Below are 19,690 nucleotides of genomic sequence, written 5' to 3'. Positions count from 1 at the left end.
ACTTCTGTTTTATCCTAAACATGAGATCTTTGGGTGTTTGATGTCCCCATCAAAGGCCAAGTTTCTGGAGGAAAACATGAAGATTTGGCTCACATGGTAAAAGAGGAATTTTCTGGTCTTCAGGGCTGAGGAGCAGCATTTGAAAGGTTTAAAGAACCCACATCGATTCCCCAAAACCTTAGAGTCCAGCAGGGAAAAATAAAATCTATTCATTATAAAACCTTCTAAATGAAGAGTTAAACTGGTTATTTGTGGATGACACACAACGCCTTGATTTCTTCCAGGGATTCATGACTGCAGCCTCTGAAAAGTGCACAGAAGGCTGCAGTGTTGGGATTCTTGCTCAAGTCCCGTCCCGTGGCTCAATATCCCACAGACCCACAGACCAGACCGCAGCAGATCTCGATAAAACACTCTTTATTTGACAAAAGAACAATATTGAATGAAAGTTCTGTGCCACCTCATCATACAGAGGAGAAAAGATTGTCTGTCCAACTCAGTAAAATTAAGAGTTAATAATTTATGGAGAGATTTCTATAACATACAGTTTATTTTATTTTAAAATATAAAAGTAATTATTTATGAAATTTCAACATGCAAATACCGTTTGACAACATTTAGGCTGCAGTGAGGAGAACCAAGGTGAATTTTTGTCCTTCTCTGCTGCCTTGGACCAGGAATCTGGTCCAGAGTTCGGTGTGCAAAGGTGTTAAACTTGTTAAACTCTGTGAAACTCCACAGAGAAGTCACCGCTGCAATCCTTCCCTGGATTCCAGGTGTAAACCGTGTGGTTTAGGCTCAAGCAAATCTTTGGAATATTTAGGAGTTGTCTCTTATCTGTAAGCACTGAACACAAATTAGGGCAGGATACAGAATTCCCAAACACCTGAAAGAAACTCTGCTCTTCCAGGCTACAAGGGCAGGGAAATCCAAACGCTGCTCTTGGTCATTCCCAGCCTTCAGGCAGCACATCCAAGCTTCTCAACTCCCTGGCAACAGGAGATAGCAGCAATCCTGATTCAGGCAGCGAATTTCAGAGCCACGGATGCAATTCCAGAGGCTGGGAACAGCAGCAGTGCTTCGCCCTGCTGGGAAGGACGGGGCTGTTTGCAGCTCCCAGGGTTCATCCTCTCTTCCCTGACATTCTCCTGGAATGTTTGGATGCTGGGAGGGAATGCTGAGAGCGGGAGGATGGAATGAAGGAACTCCTCAGAGCTCATGGGCTCACGTTACTCTTCTCTCCCTCTGCTGAGTCTGCCAAGCCAGCTCCAAGGAGTAATTCCTGGCACTGAGATATTCCAGAGGTCCTGAGCACTCCTGATCCACACCACAGTGAATCCTGAGAGCTGCAGCACTCCCTGCCCTGCTGCAGTTACCAAATGCCACTCACAGGCACCGGTTTTTCACTATTGAGAAGCTCTGGCCATCCCAAAGGATTTGATATCCATAAATCCTTTTTGGGAAAAGGTCACTTTGCCCAGCCCTGTTCACTCCCTGCCTTTGTCCTTCCCACGGCTCTGAGCTCTCAAACACGCAGCAGTCGCACGCAGGAGCTCCGAGGTCATGTTTGAGGTCTTCTTTAAGGTCCTTTTCAACCCAAACTGTTGATTCAAAACCCAAACTGTGATTCAAAAATCCTGGAGATTTTTGGTTATCCAGCTTCTCTTCCTGGCCAAACCTCCCCATTCCTGGGAGACTCCCCAGGGAAGCTGCCCGAAGGCAGGAGCATCTATGTCAGCACAATTTGGGGCCAAAAGGGGATGCAGGAATTCCGCGGGCAGTCAGGGACTGGACAGCTCCCTCAGCAGGCGGGAGCGAGGCACCTCCTCTCTCTTCCCAACTTTTAACCTGGGATCCCGCTGCCTTCCACACGGGAATTCCCAGGATAATGCACAACGAGGCTGAGGCTGCTCCCTGAAGGGGAACATTCCCTTCTCCGTGTTCCTCTCCTGGCAAGGTCCCAAAACCAGGCAGGGGATGAACATTTGTAGGTGAAGCTTCGTGTTCCAGAGCTCTGGAGTGTCAGGACACAGGGAATGGCTGCCAGAGGGCAGGGCTGGATGGGATCTTGGGCAGGAATTGTTCCCTGGCAGGGTGGGCAGGCCCCGGGATAGAATTCCCAGAGCAGCTGGGGCTGTCCCTGGATCCCTGGCAGTGCCCAAGGCCAGGCTGGATGGGTTTGGAGCAGCCTGGGACAGTGGGAGGTGCCCCTGCCCTGGCAGAGTTTGGAATTAAGTGGGGTTAAGGTCCCTCCCAACCCAAACCATTCCATGATTTTTTTTTAAGTGCCAACACCACAGAGATGATGCACAGGATCACTTTGGGCAGTAACTCAGGAGGATTTTTGGGATTCATTGTTGACACGGAGTTGTCACAACGGGTGATGTTTCCCCCATTTCCCTGTGATTTGTGACCATTCCTGTCCCATTATGGTGCAAGATTTCCACATTCCCAATCCTCCAGCCAAAAAAAAATCTGGCTGGTGAGAGAAAGAGTATTCCCAATATTCCTGAGCCCTTCTCTAGAGCTGAGCAGTGGAGGGATGGTCCAGCTTTGTTTCTGGAAAGTAAAACAGTCTCAGGATCAGACCTGAGGATGTGGATCCTGTGGGGATTTGTTTTCTCTACTAGAAAAAAAAACGACAGCAATGTTTGTGGGAGAGAGGCTGGGGGAAAAGTCCAACCTCCTAAAATAGGAAAACTGTTGCACTCATTTCAGTTTTTCTCCTGAGGAGTCTGAGAGGGGGGAAAAAAAGGAATAAGCTGGCAGATGTCTGTGGTTGTGTTGAATGCACTCAGATCCTTGGGTGATAAATGTGGCAGGAGAGCTGGAACAGAACAGGATAAATGGATTCGGTGAGGTCCTGTCAAAGGATACATTTCCCATAAAAGCAGGAAGGGAGCAGCAGGAAATGTGTTTGGAATGAGAATGGCTGATATAAACAGAACAGGGTCCTGGTTCCTGTGCCCTCCAGCACCCCCAGGGCAGCCTCAGAACCTCCACTGACACCATTTTCCATCATTTTCTGGGTTTACTCTGGACTTGCTGCCCTCTTCCCCTCCTCCAAAACCCCTCTTTTAAAGGTGGATTTGGAGATTTTTTGGCACTGCCCACACCAAGCAAAGCCAGCAGCTCCCCACAGGATTTTTTCCCCTCTGTGCCCTCAGCTCATCAATCCCAAACGTCTTTGTCATCTTCCCTCTTCCATAAAGAGCTTGGTGCCAGGAAAAGGGATTCAGGTGAAAACTGAGGGAGGCTGCAGATTTTTGGGAGATTACTGGGACAGGATGGAAACAGGGAAAGGAAACAAATACCCTGGATACTGTAAGAGATCCGTGCATTAATGAATTAATTGGGCAGAATTAATGAGTGCTTGTGCTCCCTTCTCTGTCCTTCCAGCTGAAGGAGCTGAAGAAGATCATGGATATCAAATAAACAGGAATTAAATGGGATATAATAGATGCTGGAATCAGGCAGTGGAATTTCCCCTCCCCATTTCATACCAGGAGTAGAAGAATTGTTGGGTTTGATATCAAAAGGGACAGAGAAGCTGAGCAAGGAGGGAATGGGTGCAGGGCATTCCATCCCTCCTTTGCTTCCTGCAGCTTTATTAGGGATTTATTTGGGAGAAGTGCGTGGAGCAGCAGCTGTGCAGTGAAGGATGTGCTTCCCACCTCTCCAAAAATCCCACTGGGAGGCGTGCAGGAGGTTTTCACCCTCAGGAGTGGCTGAGGAGGCTGCTGTAGATTCCCAAATCCTGCATGGGAATGGATAAACAGCGTGGTTTCCCAAAAATAGACCAACCCAGCCTTCCCAGGAAAAGGGCAGGAACCACTGAAGCTTTTTATTCCTTTGAAAATGCTGGGCAGCTTTTAAAGGCAGACACTTCCCTGGAGCAACGCCAGGGCTGGAATGGAACTGCTGGAATTTCTCATCCATAAAGCAGCAGGCAGGTGCAGGAGATGGGAATTGGGAAGGATTTGTCATAGCCCCAAAACAACGAGGGTAATTCCATGGATGGTTCCCCCTTCTGAAACAAACCTGGAAACCCAAATATTTTGGTTAAAGACGACAGCAAAGAACATTGCGGCACTTCCTGGGATGTGAGGCTGAGAGCTGAGATTCCAAATTTTCTCTGTAGCCTGGGCTTTAGGTGGGAGGATGGGCATGAATCCTTAACCATGGGCATCATCCCTGACAGAGCTGGGAAGTGCTGGATGCTCTGGAAAAAAAACATGGAACAGAGCAGAAAAAGATATCAGCAGGAAGGTGGATTTGGATTATGTTGTACCTGCTGTGGAAAAGCTGCATGTTCCCACTGCCTCGGCTTTCCTGGCAGCCCAAAAGGTGCCACCAAGGGATCAGGTGTTGGCTTTAGCAGGAAGGACAGGAAAAGGTGGATTTTCCAGGCAAGGAATTGAGAAAGGAAGAAGATTCTGTCACTTTTCTCCTGTGTTGCAGCTTCCCCGGAGCAGCACAAGCTCCTCACTGCTCTTCCTCCCCCTCAGCACCAGCCTGGCAGACACGGAGCTGACTCATCCCACCGAGTTCTTTGGGAGCATCCCAATCCCTGGGAGGGTCCAGGAGGAGCTGTGGGTCAGGGCTGAGAGCTGCTGGGGAATATTCTCCTCTCTGCTGCCAGCCCTGAACCCACAGCTTGTCCCCAGCCCAGTTTATCCAAGTGGAGGAGGATTTGTGTCTGGAAGTTGATGAATCCTGGGAATAAACAGCCACTGAGATTATTCATCCTGCAAAGCAGCCAAGGCTGGAAGGCCCTTGGATTTGGTGAAGGAAGCAGCTCAAATTTTGTCTAAATAAACACAAGTAACACACGAACAGATAGAAGAAGTCCTGACATTAAAGCTTGAATTCCTCATGGAATAGGATCCTGGGATGGTTTGGGTTGGGAGGGACCTCAAGGATGATCCAGTTCCCCCTCCATGGGCAGGGACACCTCCCACTGTTCCAGGTTGCTCCAACCTGGCCTTGGACACTTCCCAGGGACAGGAAATCTGTGCCAGGGCCTGCCCACCCTCACAGGGAGAGTCTGGGAGGTGCCCAGGGAAGGGATTTTCCTCGCTGTAAAGAGCTCAGTTAATTCACATCACTTCCCTAAAACCACACCAAAGCAGTGGCCACAAAGATTTTAGACTCTAATCCTGGGATTGGTGTTTCTGGAGTTGGAAAACTATCTCAAATTGGCAGGAAAGGTTCCACTGTCTTTTTGCCTACAAAGAAAAAACAAAACAAAACAAAAAAAGAGCAGATTTTTAAACCAACAAGAAACCTTTCTGTGTTTTAGCCTGGCAAGCCTGGCTTGTGTTTCTGGGTGCTGTCATCACTGGAAGGGTCTGGGCAGGTGACACAAAGCAGGACTTGCAGGGAAATAATCTTCAGATCTCCTGAATTTCCATCTGTGCAGTTTTAACCTCCTTGTTTCAGCCAGACAGGCCACAGAGCTCGGAGCGGTTCAGAGCAATCTCTCCCAGCTCCAGGCAGGGAATTGGATTGGAGGCCTCTCAGGGATGAGGGCAGGGCTCCTGCTTCCACATGTATTTCCACATCCAGCAGATGGGAAAAAGAGAAAAAGGCTCCCACAGTTATAAAACCATCGAATCTTGGAATCAATCATCTTGGAAAAGTCCTCTGAGACCATCAAGCCCAATTGTTTTCCAGCGCTGCCAAGGCCAGCACTGCCCCACGTCCCCAAGTGCCACATCCCCAGGGATTTTAAACTCCTCCAGGGATGGGGACTTGTCACTGCCCTGGGCAGCTGGGCTGGAAAACCCTTTCCATGAACAAATTTTCCATAATATCCAAGCTGAACCTTCCCTGGAATAACCAGAAGCCCTTTCCTCCTCCTGTTCCTGGGAGCAGATCCCAAATCCCCCTGGCTGTCCCCTCCTGCCAGAGACTTGTGCAGAGCCAGAAATTCCCCCTGAGCCTCCTTTGCTCCAGGCTGAGCTTTCCCAGCTCCCTCAGGGATTCTCCAGCCCCTTCCCAGCTCCCTCAGGGATTCTCCAGTCCCTTCCCAGCTCCCTCAGGGATTCTCCAGCCCCTTCCCGGCTCCCTCAGGGATTCTCCAGCCCCTTCACAGCTCCCTCAGCCTCTCCTGGAGCTCCAGACCCTTCTCCACCTCCACCTGTTGCTCCAGATCTTCCCAGCTCCAAGACAAGCAGCAACCTGAAACAATCTTTTTATTTTCAGAGCATGTTCTGGCAACTGAAAACAAAAAGAAACCAAACATCCTTCACTTCAGCTGGAGCTGTTGGGAGAATCATCCCTGCTCCAGGCAGAAGTTGTTCCCAGGATGTGTGGGATGGCTCAGGGGGAGCCGAGCCCATCACTGTCCCTGCTGCTCCCTGTGCTGAGGGGAGAGGTGCTCCTCTCCTGGCTGGGGTTCTGATGTTCCAGCTGGAGTTATCCTGATGATGATCCAGCTGGAGTTATCCTGATGATGATGCAGCTGGAGTTATCCTGATGATGATGCAGCTGGAGTTATCCTGATGATGATGCAGCTGGAGTTACCCTGATGATGTTCCAGCTGGAGTTATCCTGATGATGTTCCAGCTGGAGTTATCCTGATGATGATCCAGCTGGAGTTATCCTGATGATGTTCCAGCTGGAGTTATCCTGATGATGATCCAGCTGGAGTTATCCTGATGATCCAGCTGGAGTTATCCTGATGGTGATGCAGCTGGAGTTATCCTGACAATCCAGCTGGAATTTTCCTGATAATCCAGCCAGAGTTTTCCCGACTATCCAGCCAGAGTTTTCCTGACAATCCAGCTGGAGTTTTCCCAGCCACCCAGCTGGAGTTTTCCTGACCACCCAGCCGGAGCAGAGGGATTCCAAGCTGTTCCTGCAAACAGCAGCCGGTCTCCTACGAGCTCCTGACATTAGGCAGGCACAAGACTGAATAATTCTTTCCCTGCCAGATCTTTAATCGTGGTTGGAAGCTCGAGACGAGGCTCTGAGTGCTCCTCTGCAGCCTGAGCTGGCTCTCCTGCCCACCTGTGTGTCCTGGATGGATTTGGGAGATCTAACAGAGGCTGTTCCTTGGCTTTCCCATCCCATCCGTTCACGGAATTCTAAAATCCCACTCACAGAAGTCACAGAATTCTAAAATCCCACAACGGTTTGGATTTGGATGGAGATTAAAGCCCTTCTCGTTCCACACAAGGCTCCCCAGGTTGCTCCTTCTCCTTTGCCAAGCGCTGGATCCACATGGAAATTGTTTTCTTCGCTGGGAAAGCAGCGCCAGGTGGGTTTGTGATTGTCACCCGTCCCTAACTCTCCTCTTGGATCTGAAGGTAATAAATGGCTGCTTTCGAGGGAATTCTCAGGGATAGGGAACGAGCTTCATTTGCATCCCGAAAGAGCCCATCCAGGACGATGGGAAAAGGGGGGAAAGGGAGGCTGTGTGTAAAAAAGGTGATGAAAAGGCCAGAGGAGAGCCCTTAATTAGCTCTGAACTGCAGAGGTGGCACTGCCGTGACCTTTATCTCTCACAGCCCCACGGACCTCGCTGCCCACGGCTTTTCATCAGCATCCTCCCCTTCTCGGGCTGTCCCTTCCTCCATCCCTTGTTTTTCCATTCATCCCCTCCCAGCAGGAACCCTGCGTTATTCCAGGAGCCATCAGGGCTGTTTTGCAGCTTCCTGGGGAGAATTCTCAGTGCCCGGCCCTGCTCTGCTGCTGACAGCTCTGGCACAAGCAGCTCCTGACGAGGAGTCATTAATTAATGAGAGGCCCCTACAGACAATTCCCGGTTTTTTGTTTGGGATCATTAGCGAAAGCAATGGCACCTGCCAAACCCGCCCGCTTTTCCAGCCACGAGGATGCTGTGGCTTCCCAGTTTGGCTCTTCCTGAAAGGAATTGGAGGGTTTTTTGGGTCCTGTTGGTGTTGCTGGGGCTGTGTGCCAGCGCTGCGGTGTCCTTGTCAACAGCAGGGTCTGAATTCCCGCTGTTTTACTTAGAAAAACTTGGATGCACGCCCCAAATAGATTTAATTCAAACCTTGAGATAAATTGCTTTCCCAGCAGAGGGAAGACTGGAGGAATGGGAGTCTTCCTCTTGCAGAAATTCCCACCAGAAACCTGCATTTTAATTGCCTTTTCTCCAACAGGGAACACAAAATCTGGAATATCCACGACAAAATCATGGTCTGGATAAGGGTTTGAAGGATGTATTGATCCCTCCTGTGCTTTTAAATCAGGGAATTGTGGAATAGTTCCCTGGGTTGGAAGGGACCTTAAAGATGATCAAGTTCCAAATCCCTGGCACGGGAAGTTTTTGTTGCTTCAAACATCAATTTTTTTTTAAAAAAAAAAAGGGGGAGGGAATTTAACTGTAGCTGCAAGTGACATGGAAAAGGGAAAACAACACATTTGATTCATTTTCTTACATAAAAGATCTGCACTCCTGAATTCTTTTCAAAATGAATCTGCAGGATCTTAATTAGTACTTGAGAAGCTGCACATGGTTCCTAAAATTGTGTGGCTCCAACTGAAAAGGCCTTTCCTGGGGAGTGTGAGGCCAGGGCCAAAAAAATCCCATTTCTCTGCAAAATTCCCATCTTCCCTGGGAATTGGCTCGGGACTGTTTGTGGCACAGGAACATTTCTGGAGAAGCAGCAACATTTTCCCTGGGAAGGAAACAGGAACTCTTCTGGGTCACTCCTGTGGCTGCTCTTGGGATGCTCCCAAATGCAATTCCATAGGTTTTTCCTCCCCTTCCCAGCCCAGGGGCAGGTGAATCCCTTTGGATCTGCCAGGCACTGAGGCAGGAGTGGAGGAGAGCCCTCAGAGCAGAGCTGGAGGTGAAAATCATCACCCGAAACCCGTTTTTCCCCCAGCACAGATCCTGGCATGACCCTGTTCCCTACTTTCTCCCTGCTCCTTGGCAGGGCTCTCCCAGCTCTCCTGCCAAGGAACCGGAGCCTGGGAGAAGCAGCGAGCACAGATTCCGTTCCAGACATTCTCCAGGACAGCTCCCGGAACAAAGCCCCCTCCCTGGGGTGACACCTTGCAGGGACAGCTCTGGAATGAGTTGAAGCTTCTTGTGGCTCTGACAAAAATGTCCTTACCTTCCCAAACCCCCTGGCACTGCACATTCCCATCTCCAGCTCAGCCAGGAATAAACCACGGAGATTTTGTTCCCGTGGCTGCAAACACAGCGATCCCTCACGGCCTGGGAAAGGCTCAGCTGTGGGAAACAACCTGACCTGAAGCTGAGGGGTGAAATAATGATGGAAAAGAACTGGCCCCAGCTCCCAGTTTTCCCCAGCTCCCAATTTTCCCTCCCCGAGGCAGCTGCTGCCCCAGTGAGCGGCCGGAGCCGCAACCGGAGCCAGAGGCAGCAGATGGAGCATTCAGGATATGCAGATTTTGGCTTTCTGTGGGAGCACGGAGAGGTGAGGAGCAGGATCGAATGTCCCTTCCCTCAGGATGGAAATGCCAGTTTCAGGAATTATTTATGGAGCTGGGGCCTGGCCTGTGCTGTGGGTCAGGACCTGGATTTGCAGCAGCCTCAGGAACACTCAGGGATTGCAGGTGTGGGCAGGAGGAGCCCAGGAAGGGATCCAGTCCCTTGGTTCTACACACCCCAAATCTTCTCTTTTTGCTGAAGCAGCTGGGGTTTGCTGTATTTCCTGCAGGATTTTTGCAGAGGAGATCCACTGGTTTTCCTGAGGAGCACCACCTGCTCTGGCCTTTAGGAAAACCATGGGATGTCATGGGAGGACAGGCTGGGCTCCCAAAGGAGGTGAAATCTGGGAATCTGCCAGTGTCCACTGAGGAGAGACCTCCTGCACATCTCCTGATTCCTGAATTCTCCCATCTTCCCAGGAAAACCTTCCCTGGTCCCTCAGCTGGTCATGCCCATGGTTAAGTTCCATATGGAATTCCTGGGAAAGGACTGGGCAGGCTAAACTCAACATCAGCTTTGTATTTCTGGAGCAAGATGAGCTTCAAACACAACCAAATCATTTTTCTGGACACTTCCATGAAAGGATCATTCCATTCTCCAGAGAACTGGGCTCTCCTGTCCCTTCCCCACAGCAGGAAGTGAATCCCAAACCCAGCATCCATCACAGTTTTAGCCTGGAATGCTACAGGAGCCCGCAGGTTTATCTCCAATCACAGGGACGAGTTTTGTCTCCTAACACAAAACAGGTTTGAATTCCTCAACCCACACAAAATTTTGGCCACCAGGGCATCAGATCTGTGTCACATCCAGCATCAAAGAGCCAGGGCAGCAGCTCAACACAAACCAGCAGTGGGGCTTTGTGTTAAGCTGGGTTTAAATCCACCCTTGCTTTGGTTTTTAACATCACTTTTGCCCTTTTGGTTTTGTCTCTCTGAAGTCTGACAGACATCTATTCTTTGGAATACACAATAAATTCATCCTCCTTCACTCCTCAAAACAGTTCTCTGAAAAGGCAGGTGTAGAAAAATATTTATGAACTCTGAAATTTAAAAAAAAATAATTAAAAAAATAGCTTTGGCTTGCAAATGGGTGTGGGTTTGTATTTCTGCTTCTCCCAGAAAATCCAGACCCAATTCCTGGCAGGGCTGTAGAGGCAAAGTGACTTCTCCAAGGCCATACAGACAGGTTGGATCCCCCAAAATCAAAAATGCAGGGTGCTTGGATCAAATTCCTGCCTTTTCTCCCATGGAATCTTTGGGAAGAGATGTCAGTGTAAAACTGCACCGTTTGGAATCTCGTGTTCCACAATAAAAGGTGGATACTTTAAATCCATCGTTTTATCCAGCTAATGGAGACACAGGAATTTGGATTCTCTTCCTGCAGTACCCTGAGCCTTTCACTGCTTGATCCATTCCTTCCAACCACATCCAGGCTGACTCGATGTCACAAATCATTCCCAGGGAAATGGCACATTCCAGCTTTTCCCCCACAGAAACATTCCAGGCCACGGATCAGCTCTCTCACCCTTGAGGGCTCCAGGTGAAGCCTAAAACCAGAAGTGGCTGGACAAATCAAGAGAGGAGGAATGGGGGAATGCATCAACACCTGGAAAAACTTCAGGAATATCCAATTTTGGGGTGATTATGTCACTTTTTCTCCGTGGCCTCCTGCCCTTTGGCTGTGGCCACCCGGAACTGTGGAACGTAGGGAACGGTGGCTTTAGGCCTGAGGCTGCTTTGGAGAAATTCCTTGACATTTGTTGGGATGTGCTGGAAAAGCCCCTGCTCCGTGAGCAGATCCGTGCCTTGGAGCTGACACATCCCCCCAGAGCTTTCTGTCTGGAAAATGTCCCTCTGTCCTTTTTCCAGGGATGTTATCCTGAGGTAACACAGGCTCCGCTCGGCGCCGGCTGGGAAAGCTTCATCCGAGGGCTCCGAGAATCCCTCCGAGGAAATCAGGGGCAGAGCCCTGCTGGGCTGGGAGCCAGGGAACACCAGGAATGCCCCATTCCCAACTTCCCAAGCACCACTGGAGGAGGCACCTAAAACTATGGAATCTTCCCCTAGGGAGCACCTATCCAAGCAGCTCCTTGGATTTGTTTTCCGTCGGCAAAGCCCACTGGATCGGGAATTGCTGATGAGGGTGGCGTATTTGAGGTCGCACTGAGCCGTGCTTTCTCCATCCTGGGAGCTCCTGGAGGAGCTGCTGCTCTGCAAGTGGCATGCAGAGTCACATTCTGACTCCTGGCAAGTTGGGAAAGTGGAATCAACTCCCAAAAAATCCCCTGGCTCTTCTTTTTCCAAGGCTTTGGTGACGCTGATGTCTTCCAGCACCACCTGTGCCTCCAGGAGAAGCGGCTCACACGACACTGGCTCGGGGTGCTTGGCAAAGAGATGTTCCAGAGTTTCAGGCTGGAAGGAAAGAGGGATTTTAATGCTCATTTCTTATGGAACAGCTTTATTTCACTCTCCAGGTTTTATGGGTCGTGGCATCCCACACCAAAAGTCATTCCCAGGAGCCTGGAATTTTGCCACATGGAGTTCACACGTGGTTTTTTAAGAATTTGTTGTTGAAAATCCTCTGTGACAAAATTTCCTCGACAGATTTAATCATTGATACAGAAGCTGAAGGAACTTGCCCTGCTAGGATTGGATTATCCTGGTCAAATTCAGCTTTTCCATGGAATTTTTGGAGCATTCCCACCTGAGTAGCAGCTGCATGTTTGAACTGTATTTGGGGTAAATGTAGGATTTACTGCTCCCTAATAAATGCACGTGTAAATTATAACAAAACATGTAAATTATCCACCAGGATGAACTGACAGCAGCATGAGAGCTCCAAAGGAAAATTCCCTTGTATTTCCTAATGAATTCAGGACAGAACAGATAAACCCAGTTTTTTTGTGGATTAATAAACCATGTTTTACAGCAGGGAAGCTGCCAAACTAACGAGGAAAGTGTCAAAATACTCAGAGTAGTGGGAAATCAGAGCAAAGAGTAAAAGTCTCGGGCTCTACTCAATCCAGACTCGCTGTTGGTGACACCTGGGCCCCGAATTTGGGATTTTTCCCACACAAACCCATCACCTTCCCACATCAAAATGAACAGGGAGCTTTTAAACAATGAAAAGAACATTTTTTTCTCCTCATGTATGTGGTTTATCCCTAATGGAGATGTTTGTATCCCTTCTCCTCTCCACGGACACCACAGCAAACACAGATTAAACCCCTCCCAGCCAAGGCCAGGGGTGTTTTGGCAAAGGCCACCATCTGTCACCTATGGAAAACTGGCAGATATTTCTTACATCCAATGCGTAATCCAGAGGCCTGGGAAATGGGAACCTCTGGATGGAGCCAGAGGGGTGAATGGGGCTGGATTCCCACTGGAGACAGAGCTGGAGTAACAGCCCTGGGTGCAGGAAGCAGCAGCCCCAGGGAAATACAAACCTGCTGGAAATTAATTCCCTGTGCCCACGAGCAGTTCTTGGGGTTGGGAACGTCCTCCCAGAGCAGCTTCTTCATCCTGAAATGTCAGGGAAATGCTGGAGTTGGTGCTTTTCCCACAGGGACAGGGAAGGAATCTCTGCCATTTTATTTATCCACAACACTATGGCCATGAAATAATCACTGCAGAGATGATAAATGGCCCAAATTTAATCCAAAACATAAAGAAGGGACATTCCAAGTGGCAGTTTGGGATACAGGCTGTGCTGAATGAGCACAACCCACAGGGCCTGAAGGGGCTCCAGGAGAGCTGGAGAGGGATTTGGGATAAGGCGTGGAGGGACAGGACACAGGGAATGGCTTTAAGCTGGAAAAGGGGGGATTTAGATGGGATCTTGGGAAGGAATTCCTGGCTGGGAGGGTGGGGAAGCCCTGGAATAGAATTCCCAGAGCAGCTGTGGCTGTCCCTGGATCCCTGGAAATGCCCAAGGCCAGGCTGGATGGGTTTGGAGCAGCCTGGGACAGTGGGAGGTGACCCTGGATGGGATTGAAGGTCCCTCCCAACCCAAACCCGTTTGGGATCCTGTGACACCAGTGCAGCTGCACCACTTTTGGATAAGAAGGAACAAGGTACCTTTGGTGTGAAAGCAGCAACGCTCCCAGCAGCAAAACTGAGGTGGAAAAAACAATTGGCAGGAGCACGTGGAGGCTGCCACTATTCCCAGCTTCAAATCCCCCTGGAAATAAAGGAGTTCACCTATTAATGCAGAAAAATTATTGGTCTGGGAGCAAATAGTTGGCAGCAGGGAAATAACAAATGGTAGAAACAACACCTTAGATGGGGAAATAACCTCAAGCAATGGTTTTATTGCACATGGACAAACCTTTCCCTTGGGAATAAACAGACAAAAAGGAATTATTTTAAATAGGAATTTAATCCCTCACTCAGCTCAGCCCACAGAGAGTTTTCAAATTAAAGCTGAAGTCTGTTCACTGTTTGTAAGTACATTACAGAGGCTTTATTGCTACTTTTCTTTTTCAGATAAGACAGGTTTTGCACTTAAAGGTCACTTTTACTTCATAAAAAACAGGGAAAAGATCCTGTCAGTCACCTTTGGCAAACTGATCCGTGGCTCTGGCTTTGCCAACTCCTCCAGCAAACACAGGGTAGAGGCTGAACTGGTACTTCTCAATCAGGATAAAGTGATCTGGAAAGGGGAAATCAGCCTTTGGGATCCACTGTTATCCACTTTTTAAACAATTCCCTCCTCAGAGGCTCTGGGCACAGATCAGAGCTCAGGTCAGCACAGAGAGGGCAATGATGGATCCATCTTTTATAGATCCCTACTTCAAAACCCCAAGGTTCCAACTATTAATCCAGCATTATTCTGTCACACAATGAACACCTTATGGAACTACTGTGATCATTTCTAAGAGTAAAGACAAAATGCAAAGGAAATGCAGATATTAATTTGAATAATTAGCTGGTGTGTTCAATATTCCAGAACTAATTTTATTGTATTGCCACAAAATGAACTCGTTCCAGAGCTTAAACTGATTATTAATGCAACAGGCAATCCTGTAATGAGCATCAAAATTTGGTTTATTGGTCAATAAAAGTGATTAGAAACAGGGAAGGGGAAAAAGGGCTCAGAGCTTTTCAACATTTTTCTGTTCCACACCAATTAACAGCATGAATTATATTTTCAAGCACACACTCACCATAAATAAAATACTTCCTGAGATGTGGAGGCACTCGCAGCCATTTCAGCTGCTCCCCTTTGTTCAGGTTCTTCCACTCAATCACAAAGGATTTTATCCCAGGGATTTGAGGGGAGAGGCTCCAAACCACAACCACACAGGTGCTGTTCACCAGGTAAGCACTCAGGGATTGCACAGCATCCACTGGGAAAACAGGGAAACATCCTATAAACTGCTAAAGTTTCACCACTTCATCACTCTAATTATCTTTTGTAGAATAAAGCCACATCAGCAGAGAGATTTTTTTTTTTCTTCAATCCACCAAAATTTGGGTGACACTGAACCAGTCCCAAGCACTAAACAGATCAAGTTTCTTACAGACATCAAATATCCTAATTCTCACCTGCAATTCCTTAATTTTCCTTAACCAAACAATTAAAAACTCCTGAATTCTTGAGACTAATTAATCAGAGTGCAACCAAATCCAGGAATTTCTGCTCAGGAAGTCTGAGGACTCTGTACCCTGGCAGCCCAAAACATGACCCCATTTCATTCTGGAAACAACAAAACATTCCCCAGCAGGAATGTTGGGTGTTCCCAAATCAAAGGAGATGAAAGATTGGTTCTCCAGCAGGATTTTATTTTATTTTGATTAATTACTGTTAAATTAATTACTTTTAAACTAATTTTATGAGTAGAGAGAAGACAGCCAGAGAAGTTTTTTTCCCAACCCCAGAATCATTAGGATTTTCATGATGGAAATCTCAGTTTTTCATCTGTTGACGCTGAATGTATCCCCATAAAACCTCTTTATTCTAATAAATTAATTCTAATAAATTAATAAAAATTCCTTATTCCTTATTCTAATAAAGGGAATTTTATCCCAAAGCAAGCTTTCCCCATGAACATCCCAAGGATTCCTGGCATTTCCCACATTGCTGCTCTTACCTGTGCTCATCTGCTGGGATAGAGTTAAATTAGAATTAACTGCAGAAATTCCAACTGAATTCATGGCTAAAATGGTGATGGTGTGGGTTGGCCCAATCCATGGAAAAGTCCAGCTGGTGCCATGATCCACAAATTCCTCCCAGGTGTTCCCTGGGGTCTGGTGCTTGATGATGTATCTGCTCACGCTGCACAACGAGTGATTCTCCATCAGGGGCTGCAGCAATTAATTAACAGGCATTAATTCCTGAATTCCTTCCCCACTCCCTAATTCCCAGAGCAAAGGTTGTTTGGGCAGCTCCAATTTTAAGGAAACAGGACCCACTAAAGATATTCTGGCTTCTGTCTTTTCAGCCAAGGACTGGAGTCCTTTCAAAGGCTTAATTTCCCTCTCTGAGAGCTGACTCTTATTCCCTCTCTTCCCAGCAAAAGGAGGTGAAGGACAAGGAAAGCCAAACTTTCAGATTCCCACAGCAATTCCCTGTTTTACACATTTTGCAGGGTTCAAACCTCAGAGCAGCCCATGAGCAAACAGGAATGGGCACTGAGGAACTTTTTCCTGTCCTGCATTAACATTTTAAGGCAAAGAAGGCAAAACCATCTCCCATTTCATCCCAGAATTCCTACCAGGATTCACCTCTTGCCTCTAGGATGAGCCATGCAATTGTCAGGAGCACAGAAAAAGGCAAATCCCAATTCTCAAAAGTCTCATGTGCCTGTCAGCCTCCCCTTCTGGCAATCCCACCTGGTTTTAGGATCAAAGGGAAAGCCCAAATGCAGCTGCTCCCACCTTCCACAGGAGCGTAACATTCCTCTGCTTCCTTGCTGGATCCTCAGAAATGATCCTCCAAAATTCCGGGCCTTGCAAGGGAGCTGCAAAACAACAATTTGGGAAGGACAGTCACACCTGAGTCTGGCAAATCCCAGCCCTCAGGATGTCCCTGGAAGCACAGACCTCTGATGTCCTGAACCAGGGTTTGGGCTGCTCTGCTCCAGTCACTCCAGAATCCAGATCCATCCAATTCCCTGCACCGCACCTGGACCGTGTATTCCACACAAAGCTGCTCCACTTTTATCACAGCCCAGCTGCCTGCGGGGTTTGGGACTTCATAGAGCTGGGAGAGAAGGGGAAAAACTCCGAGTGAGAACAAAGGGATGTTTAGGCAGCTCTTAGAGACAAAATTCCTGCAAATGAATCCAGTGAGGAAGTGGGATTGTGAGGAATATTCCTCTGTGGACACCGCAAATATCCTTTGTGGACACTGTGATTTCCTCCATGGATAAATCCCATAAAAACCAGCCCCACACCACAGGGCAATGATCCCTGCTCCAACCCAGATGGAACAGACAGTACCTGCCACGGAATCTCCTCCCTGTTCCCTGAATTCCAGCGGATCTGGAACGTCAGATCCCTGTTGGCAAAGAGAGGCTTGGTCCAGCTGACGTTCAGCAGCCCCACATTCCTGGTGAGTTCTGCTCCCACGTTGGAAGGGGGGAGAGGCTTCACTGGGAAATGGAAAATTTAAAACATGAATTTAAAACAGCCTTCCCATTAAATCAAATCATGGATGGCTTTTCCTTGTCCTGAGGGTGGTGGGTCACACACGGCCTCTGCTATTCCCAGGAAAGCAGGACTGGAAACACAGACCCCACCGGAATGTTTCCATGTATTTTATTTCCATTTAAAGCACAACAGGTTCTTTTGGTCTGGCACTTGCTACCTGCACTGGGATAAAGAGCAGAAAACAGAGCCTGGCAAGAAATTTGAGGTTTAGGTCGGATATTTGGGAAAATTTCTCCATGGAAAGGGTGGTCAGGCCTTGGAACAGCTGCCCAGGGCAGTGCTGGGTCCCCATTCCTGCAGGGGTTTAAAAGCCCTGGGGATGTGGCACTTGGGGTGGCCTGGGCACCTTGGACTCCATCATCTCCAGGGGCTTTTCCAACCTCAGCAATTCCATGATTCCATTGTTTTTGTGGGAAAGCAGCAGCTCCTGTAAGGGCTGGGGACAGACACTGTGCACTGATTAATGGAAACATTTTTATTGTATTAATTGGAAATTAATCCAGCTTCTCCAGAACAGGAATCTCCCAAAAATCCTTGTTTGTTAATCAAGCCAAATTGAAATAAATTTATTTTGGATAATCAAACGTGAATGAGGAGAAAAAACAACAAGAAATAAATATTTTTTTCATTTTGGATGGTGCTGAATGGGTTTGTTTTGCTTTACCACAATGCAGAGAACCCTGCATCCAGGATAAATCATTCCATCCATTGCCACCACATAATAAATGTATTTTTAAATTATATAACTCAAAGTTATTTCATAATTATATAACTTGGATTTATTTCATAATTATATAACTCAAATTTATTTCATGTAGGATTCGGATTTATTTCATGTAGTATTTTATTTCAAGGTCCAGCTGCCTTCTTTCCATGTTCACATTTGTGTCCAAAAACACACCCAGTGAATTCTCTGTCACACAGCAGATAAGAAGAGGTGATTTGCACATTTTGGAGTTTTTAAAACACTCAAACACTGCTCCTGCTCTTGTTTTTATCCAAATTTAAGTGCTCTGTGTGTCACAAAAGCAGCATGGAAGAGCAGGGACAATCCTCATGATTTTAAATGGATTTATAACTGTGTAAATAATACACTGTACCCGAGTATAAACTTTATTAATTGAAGCCAAATCAGTCTGACCAATTAAATAACCAAAACCTTAAAAAAGAGCTTCATTTTGCAATACAACACTTGAATTTTCTGTCGAGGGAATACCAGGCAGAAGTGGATGTTTCATTTAAAATCTGCTCCTGTACAGAAGTAACATTCAATCCAATATTTTTATTTTTTTTTTTAAGGTAATACCAAAACTCTCCTGGTTTTATTTAAAACATGTGGAAAAATTCTTTCCTTACACCATTTAAAATCCAGAGGCTCAAGGGAAGAGAGATTCATGGATCTCAACCTACCCACATCTGCTGGAATGACACAGGTCGGGGAGGATTCCAGCGTTCCCAGGAAATGTTTAAACTCTATCCACAGGGTATATCCAGATAAAAGGAAAATGGGCTGGAATGTGCACTCATAGGAATGATTCCTCTGCAAATGGCATTCTTTCACCTCTGAGTTTGGAGATGGGCTTGGAAAGTCAGAGCAATAAATCTGGCTCCTTAAAAGAGATTAAAAACAAAAAAAAACATGTTCAGTTGATACATTGCAAGTGTAAATCTGGAGGGAATTAAAAGGAATGGTGGCACTGGAAATGTCCTGGGATTTTGAGGATTGTTTGGATCTTGAACCTGAATCTGCACTGAATGGATAAAAAACATTTTAGTGTCACTCCTCAAAGCTTTGGCTCTGGAAAAAGCAGCGCAAATGACAAAAAGCAACAGGTATGGCAAGAGAAGGCAGCTCCAAATCTTCATCAGGTGTGGGATTTTAGGGATTGGCAATTAACACAGCAAGGCAAATCTGCCAAGAATTGACTCCACTTGGGAATGACTTCCAAAATCCCAGCTGGCAACCAGGGGGAAGCTGCCACAGAGACCCAGTGAGGAGATGGAAATCCCATTAAAACATCAAGTCTGGGTTAAAAATCCCATGTCCAGTTACCACACCTGGCAGCAGAAGAGAGGAACCCTGGATTGTGGATGAAGTGGAGCTGGATAAACTCTCGGAGTGGGAATTTTTCAGCTTTCTCCTGAGACCTGTGAGGAGGGGGGCCAGAGAGGGTGTGAGTTACTCAGCTGAAGCACCAGAGCTACACTCGGCTGAAGTTTCCTCCTCCTGTGCCCAGGATTAAAGCAGTGCCTGGTGCTTTGGAGGCTGGGATTGGAACATTCCCTGCTCCCACAGGATGATCCCTTTGGAGCTGTTTCAGCACTGCCAGCAGAGGAAGATGTAGAAACAACCCAAGCAAAACAAAAACCCCACGCCAGAGCATCAGCACATCAGCACAGCAGTGCCAATGGGAACAGCAGCGGGAATTTTATTGCATTTTCGTCTTTCAGGTCTTACTCTGAACAAATAACCACAAAAATCCGAACAAAAAGAAGGATCAGCAGCATCTGGGAAGGATTTGCAGGCAGTGGTAATGTCACTGTTTGATCTAGCAGGAACAAGAACAAATCTCCACATTATCACCTCCTACTAGAAAATTACATTTTT

At 47.4% G+C, this 19,690-nt stretch overlaps 1 protein-coding gene across 1 annotated transcript in view; it reads right to left on the bottom strand.

The window, feature by feature from the left end:
- Positions 1-10,730: 10,730 nt before the first annotated feature.
- LEPR (leptin receptor) overlaps positions 10,731-19,690 on the bottom strand; it is a 28,867-nt gene continuing 19,907 nt past the window's right edge. Inside the window, exons 10-19 of the mRNA XM_005521232.2 lie at positions 18,493-18,692; positions 16,873-17,024; positions 16,474-16,633; positions 16,309-16,391; positions 15,522-15,735; positions 14,595-14,777; positions 13,985-14,080; positions 13,507-13,609; positions 12,876-12,951; positions 10,731-11,841 (exon numbers count right to left, since the gene is read on the bottom strand). Coding sequence (XP_005521289.2) covers positions 11,077-11,841; positions 12,876-12,951; positions 13,507-13,609; positions 13,985-14,080; positions 14,595-14,777; positions 15,522-15,735; positions 16,309-16,391; positions 16,474-16,633; positions 16,873-17,024; positions 18,493-18,692 — 2,032 coding nt within the window. The 3' untranslated portion in view covers positions 10,731-11,076. The remainder of the gene's footprint in view (positions 11,842-12,875; positions 12,952-13,506; positions 13,610-13,984; positions 14,081-14,594; positions 14,778-15,521; positions 15,736-16,308; positions 16,392-16,473; positions 16,634-16,872; positions 17,025-18,492; positions 18,693-19,690) is intronic.

Source organism: Pseudopodoces humilis, chromosome 10 (assembly GCF_049639895.1).
Source record: "Pseudopodoces humilis isolate 2021_Gansu_Grassland_sample_001 chromosome 10, ASM4963989v1, whole genome shotgun sequence".
Lineage (NCBI taxonomy): Eukaryota > Metazoa > Chordata > Aves > Passeriformes > Paridae > Pseudopodoces > Pseudopodoces humilis.
The sequence above is the reverse complement of the archived record's forward strand: the minus strand, read 5'-3'. Positions and strand labels throughout refer to the sequence as shown.